Source organism: Aythya marila, assembly GCF_965140915.1.
Source record: "Aythya marila genome assembly, chromosome: 2".
Taxonomy (NCBI): Eukaryota; Metazoa; Chordata; class Aves; order Anseriformes; family Anatidae; genus Aythya; species Aythya marila.
Window position 1 is genome coordinate 107,666,848 of NC_139043.1, and position 22,578 is coordinate 107,689,425.

At 41.1% G+C, this 22,578-nt stretch overlaps 1 protein-coding gene across 6 annotated transcripts in view; it reads left to right on the top strand.

Annotated features, from left to right (window-relative positions):
* Positions 1-22,578, top strand: part of GREB1L (GREB1 like retinoic acid receptor coactivator) — a 127,264-nt gene that overhangs the window by 57,707 nt on the left and 46,979 nt on the right. For 4 of the 6 annotated variants that reach the window (XM_082752962.1, XM_082752961.1, XM_082752964.1 and 1 more), the window contains 4 exons: positions 8,851-9,022; positions 9,231-9,428; positions 17,708-17,884; positions 20,552-20,728. In XM_082752962.1, coding sequence (XP_082609088.1) covers positions 8,854-9,022; positions 9,231-9,428; positions 17,708-17,884; positions 20,552-20,728 — 721 coding nt within the window. In that variant the 5' untranslated portion in view covers positions 8,851-8,853. The remainder of the gene's footprint in view (positions 1-8,850; positions 9,023-9,230; positions 9,429-17,707; positions 17,885-20,551; positions 20,729-22,578) is intronic. The other 2 variants (XM_082752963.1, XM_082752965.1) reach the window with 1 other exon arrangement.

The following is a 22,578-nucleotide window of genomic DNA, read 5'->3' on the forward strand; positions in this document are numbered from 1 at the left end:
TGTTAGGAGGAAATTCTTCACAGAGGGTGGTGAGGCAGCGGCACAGGTTGCCCAGAGAAGCGGTGGATGTTTAAAACTTAGATTTTTTTGCAGCATAGGAACCTAAGGACTTAAGTAATTTACATGCATAGTTTGTTAAACCACAGTGCAAAGTCCTACTCCGTAGTCCTATTGAAAACAATAAAACAACACTAAGCATGTGAAGATGTACTTAAAAGATTGATGTCTTAGGGCAGACCATGAGAACTGGTGTGGAGAGGGTGTGCAGGGGAAAAAAAAAAAATAAGGTGATTTTTGTTAGTCCATTGGTGTTGAGTTGATCACAAACTTTACTGATAAGGCATTCAAGTGATGTTTGGGGTTGTAGGTGAAGTGCTCAGCTTCTACACACTCAGGCCACAGTAGCTAAATAGACCATCATGGCTTTAATTTTTACTAGCCTTGCAAGTTGAAATGGGTTCTCCATTTCATGTCACTATATGTCTGCCTTGAAACACCAGGTGCTTTCTCTTTCACTTTCTCAGGATAGAAGCAGCCCCTCAGCGAAAAAATAAATAAAATAATTCATGAGAGTAAACAATTTTAGAGATAGTTATCAACATTAAAATTGTTGACAGATACAGATTTGCATTTCTTTCTTAGTTGGGAAGATACAAGACTGTTCATCGAGTTTCAAAGTCACAGAAATTTTAAAAAATCCACTTTTTAAAAAAAAAAAAGTGGTATTATTTGTGTTCCATTGAAGTAAACATACATCTACTTTAAAACCACAGCTTTAAATTACTTAACTAATTACTGACTGAGCAGCTGCATTTTACCTTACACATTAATGTAAACAGTATAAACACATCTGTCTGTGTTTCTAATTAATTTGTTTTAATTAGAAGCCACTAAATATGTTTGTTAGCTAGCAGCTTCCAGTAAGATCTATGTATTACTGATAGAATATGTTTTGTCAGTGAATGCCTGTGTATCTGTGCGTATGAAAACTATATATAAAATAACAACAACAACCAAATTTCAATGAAAATCTTTCGGGTTTGGAAACAGGTACACATCTGGGATCAGAAATACATTTCAGTTATTACATTAATTACTTAGGTACTACATTTTTTTTTTATCTGCTATGGTGTTAGCAGTGGTAGCCAAAAGGATTCAAACCTGTATCTTTCCTAATCGTGCTAAGACACTAAGTTGTTGGGAGAGTAAATCATAATCCATATCTACAGCTGCAAAATCAAAATTACTCAGCAAAAGTATGCACTGATCCTAGAGCTGAAACTAGACATCATGACTGATTTAGTTATATTGCACTGGCATTAATAACGTGGTTAATAGTCCTATTGATTTAGGGGGGGAGAGACCATAAGGGGTGAAAGCTATGTATGAGTGCACGGGCTTTAAGGAGGCAGGATGAGGTTTTCAAAAGCACTCCTTGGTGGTTTACTTGTGCTGCCTCTGCAGTCAGTGTGCGAGCATCCAAGTGTGAGCACATGCTTCTCTGAAAGTGAGGAAGTCTTTTAACATTACCGAAAATTCAAAATGAAAAGCTAGATTTTTAGGGCAATAACATTTAAAAATTTTTTTTTGAAGGCTTTCTGTTGAAAGAAAAGAGAAAATGTACTTCGTCTGCTGAAGGTAGAATTGTTCCTTTCCCTATGTGCATGGTGGAAGTAGCATAAAAGGATTTGTTCCAGCTTCCACAAACGAATTTGAAAAACCCTAGAAAACCTTCACAATAACTTCTTTGCTAATTTCATTTAAAGGACTCCAAAAAGCCTTGCAGGCAGAATGGGTAAAATCAACATAATTAACTTTTGAAAGCTGCTGTATCATGAAGGGCTTAGACCTCTTCACATAAGGTTCATGCTCTACTAGATCATCTCATTCACGGTTATGTGCTACTGAACTTTACTTTTTTACTATGGGTAACTTACATTTTATTAACTCTTCCACTCTTTTATAGCCCTTAGGGTCAAATTTGTTGCTATCTTCCTGCGCTTGTCCTGTATTGCAAAACTTTCCATGAAACACCAAAGGGATAAGACTCAAAAGAATCATTTTGAAAAACTGTAAGCACAAACTGCAGTTCATTTATGGTTTCTAATTAGTTAGTTAGGGTTTCTCATTTCTCCTTTTTCCACGGTAGGAAGGCAGAGGAGGAGTTAACTGGGGAAATGTATTTGTGAAAGCTTTTGTTAGTTTGTTTGGGTTTTGTTGAGGGAGTTGTGAACAGCTGTGGGGATGAGAGTGTGAAAGAGACAGTAAATGTCCATGGGCGCATGCAAGTGGCGACAGGACGCGCAGTGCTTATTTGTAGCCCAGCGTTTGCTTGCAGAAGACATTCTTAGCACGTGAAGCCTAGCTGTGCATTTACAGCAGCTGTCTTAAGGGGTTCCTTGATTCAGAGCAGCCTGCCAAATGGTATCAGTTGCAGTTTTGCCCCACTAATATTCCAGTCTATTCATAATACTTTGAGCATTTTATTTTTATTTTTTTGTATTCAGGTAGCTATATATTGCATTAAATGCTTCTAACATACTGTCACCTATTCACAGAGTAGCCCTCCATGATTTTTGTGTATTGTGCAGTCATTGTAGGTGAGCTCGCATACACTAAGTAGCGAGATCAAATGTTTTCTTCCATCTGTTTGTTGCATCTGTTTACTGAGGAGGTGGTATCACATGAAGCTTGGTGCATGCTTAACCCTTAAATCATCTCAGTCTTCACAAGAGGACTGTGTTCAGCATCCCCAGAGCACCGACTGGACCAATATTTCTCTTGTGGCATGTGAGTTCAGACTACCTGGGATGTGGCGTGTATTTTCTGAGTGGGAGCCATGGCCTGACGAAAAGTAAAGCCAGCACAAGCTTTGTGTTGTTCAACTCACAAAGCTTCACCAGTGGGAATCTGGCAAATGATTTTCAGCTTCATTTGGGGATAAGAAGGACTTGCTACTGACAGTTCTACATAGCTTTATTCTGACCACTGAACTTTGAAACAGCACTTGAAAAAACTTCAGACTTGCAAAAGATTGCATCTACAGATCCTGAGAGGGTTTTATCAGAGCACGTGAAAGATGAAGGAAAACGCAGGATGTTAGGCAGTGAACATGAGTGCTGAACTCGTAACTTAACACTGCTGAGCTACGGTTTCGTAAAACTTGAGCTTAACTTTGGGAGACTTCTGTGACATAGCACCTCACAATATACTCTTAAGTTTGATTGCAGTTGTAAACTCCTCTCGAGTTTACAAGCAAACTCCTACTGCTTGGGAAATTGTACTGTTAAAAAGAACTAAGGAGACCTTCTGAGTTTCAAGTAGAAGAGATGAGGTTGAGTTTCAATTTCCATTTTTTTGGTTGTTTTTCCTTTTATTTATTTATTTATTTATTTTTGGCCACAGTGCTACATCAATGAATTTTTTAAAATGCAATTCAGACTTTATTTTTGCAGTATTTGAGGGTTGAAGTTGGTATCATTATCCTTATCAGTTCAACTTACTAATACCCTGCTGAATTCAGGTGTGAATTTCACTTTTAGTATGTTTATTATTTCATGAGTAGTGCCTGAAGACTAGAGGGATAGTCTGGCATTAGAAGGGATGGAGTAACCAGGGTGTAGCAGCCTTTTTTTTTAGCACCACTTGTGATCTGCTTTCTGTTCTGTGTTGCGGAGTAGCCATTTATCTGCCTCTGGCCAAGGAATTGTCCAAATCCCAGGTAATCTGATGCAGCAATCCAAGTACAGATACTACAAATAAAGTAATAAGAGGAGGAACCTTGTCAGGAAAAAAAAAAAAAATGTTCTTGGTCTTTCTTGTTCCTCACTCAGACATGGTAGTGACAGCATCAGGCTGAAAGACTAGATTTTAAGTGATAAAAGATATTTTATCATTTATCATTTATTCAAAATAAATGAAAAAATAAAAAGGAAAAGGAAACACAACTGTAAAGAGTCAGTACAAACTAATTAGTATTTTTTCCTGGAAAGCTTTGTGAATGAATTGGCTGTCGGTCACCACCTAAAACTGTAAACTCTTTTACAGTAGAGCTTGAATATCCCTAAGACAGACAAAAGCAGGGTGAGAATCTCAGGATCATGACAGGACTGTGGAGGGAGGGGGAAGGATCTTACAAAGGCTGTGGGATAAGGGGTCTGTTAATGAGAACACTTCGTCTTGCACTCTTGTATTGACCCTCCCCTAAGTCTTTCCCCACTCAGTGCTACAGTTAATGCTGGGTATATATTTCTGTCGTTGTAGCCTAATTTTAATTATCATATATGCTTGTTACTGTTGTTTGTTACTGCCATCCTTTCTGCTGTATGCATGTTCGTGATAGATCCTAATGATTCCCTAATGTAAATAAATAAATAAATAAATAAATAAATGACTAAGAACATCAATAAGGACGATGTAAATAGTAGAAAATGCTAGATGTACCTGAAACAACCAGTTCCCAAACAATTTTACAGTATAAATAGATGCCTGGTCTCTCTTTGCCTAAGATGACCCTTTGAGATACAGAAGCTGTCCTGGGCCTGGCAGTGCCTTTGTCAAGGAACTTGCTTTCTTTTCCTTTGAAGAGAAACTTTTCTGTGGGGTTAGGCCAGATCAGAAGTCAGATTATGTGTTTTGGAGAATACAATTACATCATTAGGTTAAACACAAAGTAAGGACTTGATAGAGCCGACTTAATGGAGGGTGTTTGCATCAGATTCATCATTCGCTATCAGGTAATTGTGAAATTGCTTTAAGCCATAACAACAACACTCACCCCCTCCCTCATCCTCCAGTTCAGTTCCTCTCCTTTAAAGTTGCTGGGGTCATGACCCACCTGGAGGCCAAATATGTGGTATCTGGTGTACTGAATGATCTGATTATATTTTTACTAGCAAAGCCTTCAACTCAGTATGTAGATCTGCTCGGAAGAATTACTGGGTAACAGTCCACTTTCAGAAGGTAACCTTTTTTTTTTTTTTTTTTTTTTTTTTTTCTTTTTTGAGGGAAGGATATGCACAGGGCCACAGTCACCTATTTTTCTCACTAGAATGAGTTTGTAGTGTTTACAGTACTCAAATGCTGCCAGTCTGACGGAGCTGTAAAGGAGCTGGGCTCTGCTTCTTCTTGAACATCCAGTGTCCTGTTTCTACACAGATCTCTTGACACCCAGGTGACTGTGTAAAACCAGATTATTTGCTTGAAATGACATGAATTCCTTGTAAATTCAGTGTCTGTGGTTGAAAGAGTCATTCAGATATCCCTGCGTACTTCACAGCACAGTTAAGTGATGCAGAGCTAAAATCCATCATTGACATTTTTTGTCACCTTCCTTCCATTTCTGTCTGGATGGAAGCACCCGGCAGTCCTAGTTTTGCTTTCTGTAAATCGTATCCATATTTGATTTCTGATTAAAGCCCGCAGCATTAATACTTCTCCGCTTGCCTTCAGGTCAGAGGAATTTCAGGACTGCCTTGTTCACCTCTGTTTTTAAGGACCCCAGTTCAGATGCTGTAAGGCAGCTCTCTAACTCCAGCAAATCTCTCTTAATCCTCCAGTTCAGTGCTGCGCCACTGCAAAGAAGGCGTGAAGTGGGCTTAGTAAATCTGCTTTGAAGAAGCACAGCAGCAGTGGGGACGCTTGGGATGTGCTGGGTAGGGACTCATGGTGGTTTAGTGTCAGGACCTCTGCAGAGAAGTTCCCGCAGAGTGATAGAGCTGGGAAGTGCAAATCATCTGAACCTAAGGAAATTCTCCTCCATCTCATGTTTTGCCTCAGATTTCGGTTTGAAATTGTTCCATTTTAATCGTGTCTTTCAGTCTCTCTGTAGTAGGTTTTAAAGACATCAATAAAAATTGCCTGACTGGAGTTGCAGGGGTGGTGGGGTAGGGGAGATGACTGAACCTTCTTCCTTTTCTGGGGAGAGAATGAGAAAGAGTAGCAGCAAATCTTAACTACACGTATATATTTTACACAACGGGACACAGGACGGTGGGTGTCGGAGTGGGCACTGGTATACTGGTGTCGACAGAAGAAAAATAGATGTATGAGATTAGGGAGGAGTTCCTTAATCATGTCCAGTTGTGTTAAATCATTAATTTTGGCCACATTTTAATGGAAGGACAACAGGTTTTCATGTTATCATTTTATGTTTTCATAACAGAAACGTTTTTTCCTCTATGTTTCCCTTCAACGCCCACCACTTTGTTTTCCCCTCAACTCTCTGCAGCACCCTCAGAGCCCCTCCACACAGACCCATTTCTAGAGCGTCTGCGGTGTGCTCGCTACTGTGCTCCCTAATTACACCAGGGTAGATTTAGGGTAGATTCAAAAGCAGAAACATGAAGGTCTTAAATCGCTGCCTGTGGCTTTTGGGCAGGCTGGATCAGGAGGCTGGCCCCGGAGAGCTGCTTTCTGTCACAGGGAGGGTCTCATCAGCCCCTCCTCTCCCCACAGCTCCCTTGAACTCCACATGAGGCCCAGCTGTCCTAATGGCCTCGGGCGGTGTTAGGGCATCAGCCGCCCAGCTCTGGCTCTCTGGATTTGGTCTCCATGGGCCCTAGCTTCCCCTGCCACAGCTGAGAGGCTGCTGTGCTGCTGCCACTCCTCGCCGTGCCACTCGCCCTCACGGTACCTCTGCCTGCGCCCTCTTGCCTTCGTGCACCCAGACAGGCCTTCCTCCCGCCCCATTTCCAAGCCGTGAAGAGACCCATTCCTAATTCTTCCTTCACTTGGCATTTCCAATGTCCTTGTACTCTTGTTTTCTTTTCTCTCGGCAAGCAAGAAACGTCCTAGCGCACTGTCTCACATCAGTCCATGACAGTCGCCCTCCACAGGCAGGCCTCTCTGGGTAGACTCCATGAAGGCAAATAAAACAGCCCTGCCTAGCCAACACCTCAGCCTTTTTGCAAACTGTATTTAATTAATACTTTCCCACCAAAATTAAAATAATTGGCATAACTGTATATATCGCATAGATTATAGAAAATGCAGAGTATGAAGAGACTTCAGGTAGATGATGCTCTGACATTTTAACTGAAGACTTTTATTTTGGATGCACTCCTGAAATCCAAATTAATTATGTGTTTGTCAAGATTTCACTGACATCTGTGGAAATATCATCACTGGCTTCAGTAAAACCAGGATTTCAGTCAGGTAGTTGTTCTCCACCTATTTGTTCGAAGACACCTGACAAGACTTGTACTGCAACCCTAATCCTGCTTCAGCATAACTTTTTTTCCTCATTTGCTTCACAGTTATGTGTTTATACACGTCCCCTGCCTTATTCAAATGTAATGAAAACTTAAAGAAAAAAAATATCTGTTTGTCTTAAATACATTACTGCTGAAATACCTGAATGCATTATATTAAGAAATTGTGTATATATTCACGTTGCCTCCAGTTTGGGTGGGGAAATGCTGTTGCTCCCAGATTTGTTAGAATCAGGGCTAAGTCAGAGCTGTGGATTTTTTTTTGCCCAAAGCTGTACAAAGTCTTTGGCTGAACAGGGAACGGAGCCTCTCTCCAACCTTTGAGGTGAGCAGTTAGATAAGCTTCATGCTTAAGTATTTCAGGAGGGTACAAATAGGTAGCTCTTGAGTATTTGTCTATACCAGGAGCTCCCAAACACTGTGGTAAGCAGCTGTCATCATCGCTGCCCTTTTACAGGTGGCACTGAAGACCTTGAGCAACCCAGCAATCAACCACGAACAGAATTGTAGATTTTCTAAATGCCAACTTATCTTCTTGGCCAAGGTCTCTTCCTGGTCACAGGGCTAGGTGACATCTAGTGAAGGAAAGTCCAAAGATAACATTATAAGGTTTTGTACTTTTCTATCTATTGATTTAATGGGGGAAAAGTTACCTCTGTTGAAATAAAATGATCTGAAAATGCAGTCGTGTATTGTGAATATTGGAAAATGTTAGATCATCGTTTCTTTGGAGTAAATGTCATATGGTGTAATGACCCAGCGAAGTGGAAAATTTAATGTTTCACTGAGTCTCGCAGCTCATTGTAAAACCTTCCATGGCCATCCTGTTACTAAATGTTTACATTTGAGAGTCTGTATCCTAACGCTGAAAGCACAAATATAACAGGCTGTGGGGTGTATAATGTCACCCAAGAAGTGGTGATCTAAAGGTCTGTTTGTGCTTGAGTATGTCATGAAGTTCATAAATTCATCATTGATATAAACATGAATATTAACTGTCAAAATAGATATTTTAATGATCTTTATCACTATACTAGTGTAAAGAGCAATTTAAAATAAAACCATGTCACAGCATTTGCTGAAGACCCTGAAGAGACAGAGGACTGACCTTCTATGTAATTCCAGTTAATATTAGCAAGAGAAAAAATTCAAGTTATTGGACATCTATAGAGCAGTTCTCTATAAATGATGGCATAACCATGAGTTAAATCATGTAGACGTAGGTAGACAACTAGTGATAAAGCCAAACTTGACGTTTTTAATGTTCAGTTCTGTAGTCTGCTCTGAAAATGAGCGTTAATAATAACGATTTTATCTATCCCCCATTAAATTCTACATGAGAGGGGTTCTTGAGATTGCTGAGAGGAAATACATGCAGCAGACACAAAGCAGCTGGTTGAGATGTGCTAAAAGCTGTTATTGAAATGAGAGGATGTCTCTCTGTCCACCAGATTTGGAGAGAAATGTGAACGTGTAGTACTAGTTAGAGGTGTTATTTTCACAGCATGCATTATTGCTAACTTCATGTCTCAGCTAATGTCTGTCATGATGGACATAAAAAGACCTCACTGATCATTTGTAAATGGTCTGTGTATGCACTCTCCCATGCACTTATCGACTGTTTTCTTTGCGTTTTTAGATCATGGGGAATTCATATGCGGGGCAACTAAAATCTGCCCGTTTTGAAGAAGCTCTTCATAACTCCATCGAAGCTTCTCTGAGATGTAGTAGCGTTGTCCCACGGCCGATCTTCTCTCAGCTGTACTTGGATCCTGACCAGCCTCCTTTCTTGCCGGAAGGTAACCATGAAAGTATGGCACATTTCAATTGTTTTTCTGTATGAGAAAAGGGTGGGATGTGTTTTACTAAAAACCAAAAAGCTGTGCTGCAGTTGATTGTGTAACACAAAATCTGAATTTGAGGCCTCATTGAGGAGAGAGAATGGTATACTGGTTATTTTAAAAGGAAATAGATGCACATGCTGATGGAGAATTTATTTTATATTTTATTCTTGCTCAGATGTGAAGCCAAAGGTGGAAGAGTTGGATAAAGAGTTAGTCCATCGCTACTCGCAAAATGGAAACCTGGACTTTTCTGCCAACCAAACGGTTAATGAAATGGAAGATGAAGAGGAGGATGAAGACATGTCAGATTCAAGCAGTCCACCGATCCCATATTCACAAAAACCTGCCCCAGAAGGGTCTTGCACTACTGATGGTTAGTGTCCTTTCTTTTACCTGGGGGATCTTTACAACCAGTTCTTAGCATTATGTGTGGTCTCTAAACTTGGAAAGTCTTGAGCTAGGAAGTCTGGAAGCACTGTTCAGAGTCAAAGCCTTAAATCTGAGAAAACACAGAGTAAGAGGACTTTCTTCAGTACATAAAATGTAATGTATTACTTGAAAGCAGTGTCTGAAACTCACTGTGACACTTCATTAGTTTAGGAAAGCCTCTTATTTTCTTTGGTCAGCATTGGTTCACTGTCCTCAAAGAAGTTACTTGAGTCAGCATCAGCATAACTGGTTCTCAGTCTATCCCAAAATTCTTGACAGAGTGCTTATTCACTGAAGTGTCTCAGAAACATAGACAAAGCTGGATTTTCTTGCTTCCGTGGGGAGCAGGAAGAGTTTGGAGGGAGAAAATGGGGAGGAGACTTGGTGTTCCTTCTGCTACCAGGGTGATAAGAGGGATGGTAGTGGAAGCTTGTCTCTTTTCTCTTCTCCATCTGCTTACTGGCCATTGATTGCTTACCCTGAGCTGTCCTGATAATTGTTCAAGGTGATGAAAATTCCTGATGATACTGTTTTTGTTTTCTTTTAAATGTGTGAAAGGGCCACGACATTATGAATATACCTAATGGACCAAGTAAACTTTATCTGAGTGGTTCATTTTATCCCCTAATAGTGAATTCTGAAGAAATTGTGTGTTCTGAACATTTAACTTCCTTAAAGACAGAGGATCTACTGATACTTATTCTTAAAAATGTAGTGTCCCCCCCTTTCAAAACAAACAACCCTTCTCACCAGGAACTATGGGCTTCCTTGTGTAGGAGTCATTAAAAAATTGCGGTTTGTAGAATGATTTTTTACTTTACTGCAGTGTATGGTTATATGCAGCAATATACTCGTGATTGGTAATCCTTTGACCTTTTGGGGAGTGATAGTTGGCAAATGTTGACTTTTTTTTTAATTTCATCCTTTCTGAATGTAGTTCACAGCAGCGTGTTTGCCCTCCATAGCAATGTAACATAACAGTGTACCTTCAGTTCCCCTTAAAAGAAAGAAAAGAAAGACTGGCTGCTAGGGGAAGCTGGGGAATATTACTGGGGGAGTTTATTATTCAGCTGTGATGCTGGTGACTGCAAAAAGCAGGGTTTGCTATACTTTGGAGGCTTCTAAATTGGTTGGAGCAGAGAAGGGGAAAGTGTGAAAGAGTATATTATAAACAGTGGTATAAAACCAGGACAAGAGCTGAGATGCTGTGTAAATGGATTAAAGATTAAATACTACAGAGGTGCCTTTGCTGCCTCTGCCCAGGTTTGCTCTGCAAGGCAATCTGGCTGACATGCTGCTGGCTGTCAAGTGCCTGCTGTCAGGTGGGGCTGCATACTGCTTGTCACAAGGTTATGCCCAGTTATGCTGCACACACACAGCACGTGTAACTATATGCTCATGTGTACACGCAATATTACGCTCTCTGGTATGTCCTGGAGAAAGATGACCTTACACGGGCAGTTCTGTGGTTTGGTTTTCATGTAGAAGTCTTAGGATCAGAGTAGGTTAGGAGAAAGTTACTTCATCTTCCAAACTTTAGGGTTGTTCTTTACTCTTTGTCAACTTTACCATTCTAACTTCACAAAATTTATCCCTCTCTAGCGTTTTCCTTGAGGAGCTGATGTAAGAGAACAGCGTTTTTGTGTCCGGAAAGGAAAATATGTCGTTAAAAAATATTGCTGATGATCTGTTAGAACAGTTCTACTCCTGTTTAAAACACCCAGGTTCCAAAACATTCGCTCTGCAAACCGTATCTCAGCAAGATATTAATCTGATAGCTCATCTTTCTTCTCATGAATATGCCCTGCCAGAGACGTAAGATACAATCGCTGCCGTTGTTTACATTCCTTATCTTAGTTATTTAATTACAAAGATAAATAACATTAGGAAAATGGTAAAGAACACTGTTAGACTAATTGAAGTCCCTGTAACTGGTGGGATGCTTTAAGCTGAGCATGCGTTTCATTGCTTATCCAAGAGCAAAATCTTGGTGCTCGAATCTGCAGTTCAGAGCTCCTCTTGCTGTAAAACCCGTCTCCCACATTTTAGCACAGAGGGGGGGGAAATCTTTCTCCCTTTTAAGGAATTAGTGCTGTTTGCTTGTCTTGAACTCGGGATTTATGCCATAATCGTTATATTATTCTCTGTGATGACCTGCTCTCTTGCTCAGATGGCTGAGTTGTCAGTCACATGGGTGCAGAAAGCTCTCGTTGCCCTTTTTTTCATCAGTAAAAAACGAGTGTTTCACAAGTAAGTGACAGTTTGTTGGGTGTTCCTTCTGAGCTGGCCATAATATTACATCCCTTAACTTTCCTGCTAGCCCTTGGAATGAGCAATTGCGTTTGTCATTGATCCTTACTATTAGCAATCAAAGTAAGGGCTTTGCAATCAAGAAAAATAGCATTTGGGGGGCTCACATCTTTTCAGGGCCTTTTTTTCTGCTCAGCGTGATTTTTTGTAACTAACCTTTTTCTTCCGTGAAAGTAAGGCTTCAAGAAAAATACTTTTCGTACGGGTACCTCAAATATGCAACGAAATAATACAAGAAAGTGTCCTTAACCGCTTGTTTGCTGTAGCTTTACAACAGCCCGTTTCTAATTTGTGGAATAGCATTTTTATGCAGGCTGTGGGAAGCACAATAGTAGCACCTTTCTTTTGTTCTTAAACCCTCAGTTTACCTGCTGCTTAAAGAAGGGCCGAGGTGGTTTCAGAGGCAATTAGGTAAGCAGGTACTTAACACCTGATCAGTTACTGTGAAGTTACAATAGCAAGTGACAGTGACCAGTCATTCATATGCAATTCTTGGAAGCTAATTTCTTATGCAAAATACCCCATTTATTGCAGTACAGCAAGGGGCTGGTATCCCACACTGGAACCGCTTCTTGCCATTGGTCCCTAAAGGAAAGACATATTAAAAACTTCAATTTTAAGAAGATTCCAGGACCGCTGGGTGTGAACAGTTGTGGGGATACCTTTTTATTTTCACAAAGATGCGTTAACCTAAATGAAGTAATGCCAGAGAATGCAAATGTGCTTCTCAGAAGCAAAAACTAATGACTTTGCTTTCAAAGAAATGCAGATAACGTCTGTGAAAGCCATTCATTATTCTTTTTTTCTTTTTTTTGTGACTGCTCTTGATATTTGCAAATCTCTAATTGGAATATAAATGCCTGTTCCTTATTTAAAACAAAGCTGAAATCCTGTGGGAAGATGATACTTAAATGGCACGGCTCGGCTGTGTGCTTTTCCTTTTTATGGGTTTTATACTTTTTATATGTTGATAAACAACTTCATACAGAGAAGCTGATTTATTTCAGTGGCTCAGAGGTTTTCTCCTCTTCTTGCTCAGACGTCCATAAAAGGTCCATAAGCCGGTGGGACTCTGAAGTGCCATTCTTTTTTCTTAAGAGTGGTATGTGTTAGGGCTGCTTGGCATGGAAATTTAGGTGCTAACTCGATCATAAATGAAAAGCTATGAAATGTAAATAGATTTTGCATTGTCAAAACCCTCAATGTGGGCAGCACAAGTTGTACTAGTACAGAGAGATCCTGGTTTGTCCTTACTAATGTGGAAGTGCTTATTTCTAGCAGATAATTATATTGCAATGCAAAATCATGCAAAACAGAGAGGGGAGAAGGTTGGGGTCTCTGTGTTGCTTGCTGGCTAGAAAAATGCAATTTTATAGCTAGAATGTAGCAGAGAAAGTGGTTAATCCCTCGTTTCATTCCCTGCAGTCAATTACTGGCTTCCAAATAAATGTTTCTGGTGTGGAATTTTCTCATTTAGTTTAAAAAAGCAGCAGGAATTCAACCAGAAGAGTGATTTGCGGTCCCGAAAGCCAAGGGAAGGAACGGATGACTGCCTCTTGAGAGCGTCCCATCCGCGTTTCTCCGAAGGAAGATTCGAGATTTTCACTGCTCAGCGGCAGATTTGCATTCTCCAAGCATCTCCTGCTCTAAGTGAGCACCTGGCCAAACTCCCCAGCCTCCCCTTGCTGGTGCTGTGGCTGCTGGTGAGCAAACAGGAGCCTGAAGGCTCCGAGGTTCTGCCTGTGCTGCCCCCTGTTGCAGCTCGTCCATCAGCAGGGCTTGTCCCTGGCAGGAGGGGAGCCGGGGGAAGTGGCTTTCTGCCACTTTTGGCAGACCCTAATATCAGCAAGGCTTGTAAAGCTCAGGAGCTGACAGCCGTGCCCCCAAACTGGTGTCCCCCAGGGCAGTGAGGTAATTACAGCTCTGCTCTTCCACAGCCCAGGCATCACAGAGGTATGTGCTGGCCAGCCGGGCTGCACGTACATCCCTGTGATGAAGAGAAGTCGCCAGCCAAAGCGGAGGAAGATGCAGGAGGAGATTGTGCAAGGAGGAAGAAGAGGGGCATGGAAGGGATCTGAGAGACCCTACTTTGGGTGGAGTAAGAGATGACGGATACAGAAGGGATCTTAGGTATTATTTGTAGCTTATATGGGATGCAGCGTTCCTACAGTACAGTCCTACAGAGCCTAAATGGTGAGAAATATTAATTGTGTTCACAACAAGTCTGAGGGAAGAGGCTGCTGTTGCCTGGGATATCAGACTGTGACACATGGGTTTGCTTCAGTAGGTACTGCCAGGAGGTTAGAGTAATGCTCATCAACTTGTTGAGGTGCTGTGATGTTGTGGGGTGTTTCTTAGGGTTTTCCTCATCCTTATCCACTGCGGACTCGCACAAAATGGTGATGTGCAGCAGCTCAAATAGCAGATGGAGTTGGTTTTCTCCTTGCCTGGATTTTGCTTTGTCCCAGATCCTGCGGAGTGCTGGAGCATTGCTTCACCTCACCGGGACACCAAAACCTTCGAGCATCCAAAGAGGCTCCAAGTTTTGCATATGATATGGTTTGGGTTGGAAGGGACCTCGGAGATCCCCCAGTTCCAGCCCCTGCCATGGGCAGGGACACCTCCCACCAGACCAGGCTGCCCAAAGCCCCATCCAGCCTGGCCTTGAGCACCTCCAGGGATGGGGCATCCACAGCTTCTCTGGGCAGCCTGTGCCAGGGCCTCACCACCCTGTGGGTGAAGAATTTCTTCCTAATGACCAATCTAAATCTACTGGTTTTTAGTTTAAGACTGTTACCCCTTGCCCAATTGCTGTATGCAGCTCTCTGGATATCAGTTGTGTACTCTTTTTGGAAAGCAAGTCCACACTGAGATGTTAACAATGTTGATAATCAAATTCCTGCTTTCTTTGGTGTCCAGGTATTGCTAACAGTTCATTCAAAAGCCTCTTTCTTGTCAATGTTTGTGCTTCTGGGCATTTCTTGAGATTTTTTTGGGGTAGAGACAAGGCTAAAGAACAATTGTTTAGAGAGACAGATTTAAGTCTGTCTTGAAATCTTATCACACTTGCTGTTTCATAATCCTTATCTACAGATTTCCTGTTTGCCCACATTGTCAGCGGCGGGTAATTTTTCTATTTTAAATCTAGATACACTGCGGTATTTTTCAAGTCTGTCAGATACTCAGATTTTACTGAATGCCCAAAATACTTGAGGCCTGTTTTGAAAATGTAGGACATCATATCCAAATGGCATAAACACTTGAATAAGCAGCTTAGTATTTTGAATCAAAGGGAGTTTTGCTCACATATTTATCTCAACTTTTTAAGATATAAATTCCAGTGAAAAGTCTACTTAATACCTAACTTGGCAGCCCTCCATTTGATTAGGATTGATACGTTTTTAAGGAATACACCTTAAAAAGAGTTTAACGTAATCCAATTGCATCTCATCAGGAAAGAAGTTTTGCTCTAAGTAGGCAGTTTTAATGCTTTTTCCCCTAAAACCTTGCTTCCTTCTCATTGGTAAGCAATCATTACAATTCATCGATTTGTAAACAAATAAAAACTTCGGGCCCTTCATTTTAATTCCTTGGCTGGGAGAAGGAATGTGGGAGGGCAAATCTGGGCTTGCTCTCAGCCTGAATGAGCTGCTGCTCCAGCTGAGCTAACTGAGCGGCTGAAGGAAACACCGAGCCACCAACTGGTTCAGCCCTTCGTGGGTGTGTGGGCACAAGACCCAACACGCGTGGTGCCGTGTCCTCAGCAAGCTGCTGCTTGCCAGGAGGTTTATGAGAGCTGACTGGATGCCTTCCACTTTGCACATCATCCTTGCCTGGTAAAGTTTGGAGATTTAAAATAAAAAAACATTAACTTTCATTGTCTTTGCTGAGGTTTTAAACCAAGTGTTTCAGCGCAGTACATGAGAGTGCAGACTCGTATTAATGCTGGCTGAGGTGCCTCTGAGTTAAGCTATGATCACGTTGTGTTTGTAGATGCTCAGTCAGTGCCTTTGGTATTTATTTACAGTTTCTGTACCAGCTGTGGGCTGCTCGAATAATATTTTAAATTAACTGCAATGAATGCACATTAATAGCTTAAGTCTTAATAGATACTACAGGAATTTCAGGTTTAATTTTGATGTGTTTTTAACAACCATGTTTCAACAGGATACGTCATGGTGATACTTTATTTTGAAATATTGGTTCATGCTGATGCATGCATGTGTTGTCTGTGTTGCAGTATTTTTGTACTTGTAGCTAATGAGAGATGGTCAGAGGATGACTGTGTGATACCTTTAGACTCTGTATTTATCCCAACATAGTTTTTTTTTCCATCAGCTACTGCTGGGAGAGGTGTGAGGCCAGGCTGTAGCACTGGTTTTGAGCTGGAGAAGTGGGAACTGGATGGGAACACACCATAGAGTCTGGTTCCTAATAAAACTTGGTGCTTTCACTGCCTTCTGCCTAAGGGAAATCAGAAAGCCCCCTGCGATCATGTCCTTTCCTGGAGAGGAAACCAGATGACTGCTGCTTTCTCTGACACTTGTCACTTCCTAATTTGAAAGTAGATCTTGCTCAAGAAAAGGAATATGATGGAGCTGAACAAAAAACTGATGGGAGATTGTGATCCAGTGCTGAAGTTAATGAAAGGCTTTAAATGTTGTTGTTCATGTACTTAAGTCAAAAAAAACAAAAAAACAAAACAAACAAAAAAAACCAACTTTGGAGTTGGCTGGAGTTGGCAAAATATTGATACGTGTCAGCCTCCCAAGGTCCCCAAATTACTCAGGGATTTGAAAACCCCAAAGCTATCTCATCCAGCCTTTAGAAAACCCTGCATGTGGCTGCCTGGTGGGTGGCTACCAAACTCACCATGAGTCCCGAGCTCTGGGCTGCCCAGTCCTGCTTCTTCGTGTGTCCCAACCTGCCAACTATTCGCCGCAGGACGTGGAGCAGAGGAAGCCCACTCTGCTCCTCGGTTGTGCCCACATCCCTGGTCTTACCCTGGTGTTAACCAGCAGTCCAACAACCAGCGTTGTGTTCTGATTTTCTTTGCGTATGTGTGCACAGGGAGAAAGTAACTGGAGGTTAGAAGTCTTGCTGCATGTTGGGACTTCAAGAAATTCAACTGGAGATTTATAGAAAACGTGCTGTACATCTCAAAATGCATGTCCAGAGATGGCTGAGTGAGCTTCCGACAAAAAAGAAGCAGGAAGAAATGCTCAATGCCTTCTGGAAGACCTGTGCCTGAGCTGACAGGAGCAGTAAATAGTTGCAGAGCAGGTTGAAAAGAGCAACCTCTTATTGAAGTGGTGAATTACTTCATCTCCTGCTTAATCTAGAGACAGCTTAGAAATTATATTTGATAATATTTTTCCTTTACTGGTCGCTACCAAACTTCAGGCACCAATCTTTATCATACTTTTGTACTACTGATATTTATGTACCAGTGGCAGCCTGTTGTAAGCAACAAAACTGAAACTGCTATTTCTGAATTTAGAGTGAAAACTAAAATTCAGCAAAGAAAAAAAAAACATTTGGATGTTTTAAGAGCTGTTTTCTGTTTTAAAATCTTGAGTTTTCCTTCTTATTCTCAGTGTTTGTGAAAAATCAACAGTTTCAGAGCCATTTGATGTCTTATCTTTAGAGACATCTCTGTTCTCTGCCTGTGTATGTTCAGGATCTCTTTAAAAAAATATATATCTTTTGTCCCTGAAACCCTAAGCTGGTGGATTTGATAAGATGCTTTCTCAGTTTTCTCAATTTCCCTTGAAAAAGGTAATTTAAAAAAATAAATAAATAAATTACTGCATCAAGCTGTAAAGCTCCATTTGCCTATGGAACTGATAAAAGAAGAAATTTAAACATCATCTTTTGAAGATTTATCTTTTTTTTTTTGGTCTTTTCCCCCAGGTTTTTGTCAAGCAGGCAAGGATTTACGGTTAGTATCTCTGTGCATGGAGCAAATTGATATCCCAGCAGGCTTCCTGTTAGTGGGAGCCAAGTCTCCAAACCTTCCTGAGCACATTCTCGTCTGCGCTGTCGACAAGCGGTTTTTGCCAGATGATCATGGAAAAAATGCACTTTTAGGTAAGAGGTTTTCTTTCTTCGTGCCGTAATAATTCAGAGAAACTGGTCGGTTCAAAATTGACTAAAATCATTTCAGCTAATGACTTTCTATTAGAAATATGTTGAGGAGAGGCTTGTTTTTATTAAATTAAACCCACAGCTGAGCCTTCCCCTGAAAAGCCCATTTTAAAACAAGTTCCTGATTCCACAGTTAACCACAGTCAAAGCTGGGTGATTTCTGTGTGGGCTGAAGACAATTGCAGCCCTGGCATTTTAAATGTGAACTATCCGGATACTCTTTATCTCTACTGATGCTTACAACATTAAGAAGAAATATGCTCATGCAACTGTAGAAGATGAGCTATTTGCTGTGGATTAAGGGACAGATTTTGCCCTTGGCTCCACCAGGAACGTTGTTTTCAACAGGAGCTCTGAGGGTAATTTGACTCTCGAATACATAGATTATAAAAAACACCACTTATATCACAGCTGGGTATGTTTATGAGCTTTTAAAATTGTAATACACGAATGTTTCTTGATCGTTGAAGACAGGCATGTAAACACCTAGATTTCCTGCCTGGCTGACTACTGGTACACAACAGCCTAGTAAAAGTGATTTAATGTATTTTGGCTCCTATAGCCTGATTTGCATTTATGTTCTCATTTCTCTCTCTAGTCACTGTTCTGCCTAGCATATATTGAGAAAGACCTTTCAACAGAGAAGAAATCACAACGAAGTATAAATACCCTTATTTAACCACACTGCTCAAATTCTGGTGCAAACAATCAATATTTTGCGTAACTGTTGAAAATACCTCCTTTTTGTACATATGATTGTTAATGTTTTGTCTCCCTTAAGCGTATTTAATACGCTACCACGTGCTGCAAACCTTTGCATCTATGGGAGAAATCTCTCTGGCATGAATTAGATGAGAGCTGTGGTGTGATGTGTCCTTGCTGGATACAGTTGGGGAAGTGGGATCGTGGAATAATCCGCTGTGTGCTGCCATCCTCATAGGAGCTGCTCCCCAGTGAGCAGGGGAAGTGTCAAGAGTTGATCAATACGAACTATCTGATGTACAGACAGCTGGTGTTCAATCTAATCAAACGTGGTTGTGCTTGTCTTTGTTGGTAAGCCCTCCACCTCGCACCCTGAGGTCTGTATTAATTTATCATCTCTGATATCATTTGATACTGAGCCTAGTGACTCACAGCTCTGCTCTGGCATCGCTGATGTTACATATTCAAGTACCTCTGTGGCTCTGTAGCTGGTACCTAAGAGCAAAGATTCAGTCTGAACTGATTCAGTCTCGGGAGAAACAGGATGAAGAAGCTTACTTCTTGGCACCCTCAGCAATGTGATGGTAAAATATGATAATAAGGCATAATTAGGCTGAAGACAATGGCCTAATTAATAATGAGTTTATGGAATATGCATTTTGCCAGACAGGCAGACTGAAGTATTTTTCATGAAGCTAGGAATTTGGCTGACAGGTGAGTGTAGGTAGGAACCAGTGTTCTCCGATGTGCTTGGCGTTGTGGTAAATAATGATAGTAATGAGGATGAAAAATGCATTCTGTTATAGGTCTTGAACTGATTAATAAATGGAAAAAAATCAAAAGTAAAGGATTTCTGCTAGGTACTCATCAGCCTAGCCCTATTTTAAATCATTATTGATGTTCCAGAAAGAATATAAAGTATTTTTTCCTTAAAGGTTGAAAGTAATTCAAAGATTAGTGGAGTAGCAAACAAGCTGAAAGAATGTAATTGTTCAGCATTAGATAATAGAGGAAAGTGGGTTTATTCAAACAACAAGGATTTAAGGGCAGGCCCATTTTAGAATATGCTCTGTGCTTTGTTCTAGAAGATTTCAGACTGCTGCAGTGCAACATTGCCTTTGATGTAGCTGTGAATGCCACAGGAAATCAGGGGTGCATATAGTCCTCAATCCAGACCCTGTGCCTGCAACCTCGACCCAAAATTTTGTCATCTTTTATGAAAGCATGTGAGAAATATTACAGAAAAGGAGCCTTCTGCTTATTTTTTTTTTACTCCTAAATCTGTTACTTTGATGAGAGGTTCCAAGTTTTCACGAACATTTTGAAGCACCTCTACTTTTTGCAATGAAAATCTAAGCATTTGACCTTAAATAAATGCTTTGAAGCCTTTAATATGGTGTAAAGTCCAGTTTACTTGGAGAGTGCCTTGTATGAGGAGTCTCAGAGGAAGTCACTAGATATTAGGCTAATTTTAGCTACACCAAGTTGCAGTGGGTACTCTGGGTTAGCCCCCTATTTTAAGAGAGGGAAGCATGCAGCTTGGAGCCCATGCATTTAATGTAGAAATGCAGAACAGAAATAGGAAAGCCTATGGAAATTTCCTTGTCTGGCATCATAGCTCCTCCCGACCCCACAAGTAGCTCTCTGCTCTGGGTAGAGTGGGTCACTGGTGGTGGAATTTCAGCATAAATGGGTATGGCCTAGAAAGATGGAAGAATTTCAGAAAAATTAAGAACAAAACCTGCCTGCATTTGGCTGCTGCCTGAGGAGTGGTCTGTGCAGGGTACACATGGTGGCTGGAGGCCTCTAATCACCCTGAACTGGATGTGCAGGTAGGTTGAAGTGGCTTTATTCCTAGCAGCTCTCACAAAGCCGTGTAATCTGTGTGTTTCTGTTTCATTTGTCCAGGATTTTCTGGGAATTGTATAGGCTGTGGAGAAAGAGGATTTCGGTACTTCACAGAGTTTTCCAATCATATCAACCTGAAATTAACCACTCAGCCAAAGAAGCAGAAGCACTTAAAGTACTACCTAGTAAGGAGCTCCCAAGGGGTACTGTCAAAGGGACCTCTTATTTGCTGGAAAGGTAATTAAGGTGCCCATTCACTTCGAGCTTTTTTATTATGCTGATGTGACGTTGAATGAAAAATTGAAAGTTGCTGCTGAAAATGTATGCATTAAAAGGAAACTATAGAAGCTGAATTTGTTTTGTGATTGAAGGGAAAATTCCCACTGATTTCACTGAAGTCTGTATCGTGCCAAATGATTAAGTCTTAACAATAACCATACAATCATAAATTGTCTTCCTCCATCTCCCTGTGCTTTCACTGGGAGCCCTAAATCTATCCTTGGGCTGTGCAGCCACCTTGGTAGAAGAAATAAGATTCCTCAGTCTGCTAATTCTTTTCTCTACCTCGAGCAAGATGACTCACAGCCAGGGCTCTGGCACTGGCTTTCCATTGATACTCATCTCAGCAGGTGCAATTCTAGCCAGCTAATGCCTGAGGATAGCCAGCACAGCGTAAGATTAAGAAAGCTCAGGTCACTGATCTCAAGGAAAGAGGAGAAATCTTGCATACTCTTGCCATTTACAGTGTGTTTTACACGTGGGCTTTACCCTCTATCCGTGCAATATTGTTAATGAATCTGCTAACGAGAATGACATCTGTGACCCTGAGGCAAGGTAACCATGGGTCTGGTATTGATGGATGCACGATGTTTGAGTTAGAGCCGTACCAAGACTTGAAGAGGGAGCAGTTCACCTACTCGCTGCCTGCCAAACTGGTACACATGCAGGCTGCCTGTATCCCTCGGTAAAGGCAGAGTTTGAGCTGGTGCCTCTTGTTCCAAAGAGGATGATGTGAGGAGAGGAGAAGCTCCACAGGAGGACTGACAGACTTCTGAAGAGTCACATCCTCGTGTGAATGGCAACAGGACACCAGAGAGATGGTTATCACAAAACTGTATGAGTAATTGTAGTACTGCATCAGTTTGGGGTTCAAAGGGATCTTGCCTTCAGCTGCTTTTCTGTTCCAAGCATAATTTACTACTGCTTCAGAGTGGATGTGTTTTTCAGCTGTTTTTTCCTTTAAAACTTCAGAAATTTAATTTGATAGCCTCTTTTTGAAGTTCCAGATACTGAGAAAGGAAACCTTATTTTGTATTATTTTTCCATGAATTATGGCAGGGTTTATCCACACAACACAGTGCAGTCTGATGCGCTGTTTAGCAAATTGTTCATGGGAACATTTTGTGCTGCCTGGCAATGTTCATTTGCGAGGCTACTCGTGACAATCTTGATCTTTGCTTGGTTAGGAAGTGTAATTTGGAGTCACCCTTCGTTTTGTTTCACTGAATGTAGATTTTGTTTTGGTTGCAGGCACTAATTAAGCTGCTAGCATGTTGGCATACACAGGAGAAGAGCAGAGCTGGCTTTGGGGATGTTTTCTCTGCAACCCCTGATGTTCATGCACATGGGGTTGGTGTGTGACCTGGTAAATGGTGTTGGGGTAACACACACGAGAAACTGTTTTACACCTCCTTCTGATCACAAACGTGTGGAAGAGGTAGATGCAGGGCTAGCTTTTGATTATATGCTCATTGCAAGTGTTTCGAGAACCTACAAAAGTTTAGAAAATTGACCAATTATTGATCTCATGGGCATTGATAGGCGCTATCCCCGTATTGATTCCATCTATCCAGGAACCCTTTGCCCTTTCCTTAACATTAAAGGTCTAATTGGAAGAGAAGCGCTATTAAACACCCTCTTCTCTTCAAAACAAAACCTGATTAGATCGTGGTTTAAAAAAAAATGGAATGATATGAGATATTTAAAATTACTTTCTCCTCCCTCAACTCAGTTTTCATCCAGACAGAGGTTCCCAGGGACGGGATCTCCCTGAAGATTTTCTGGAGACACACTAAGAATCCATGTGT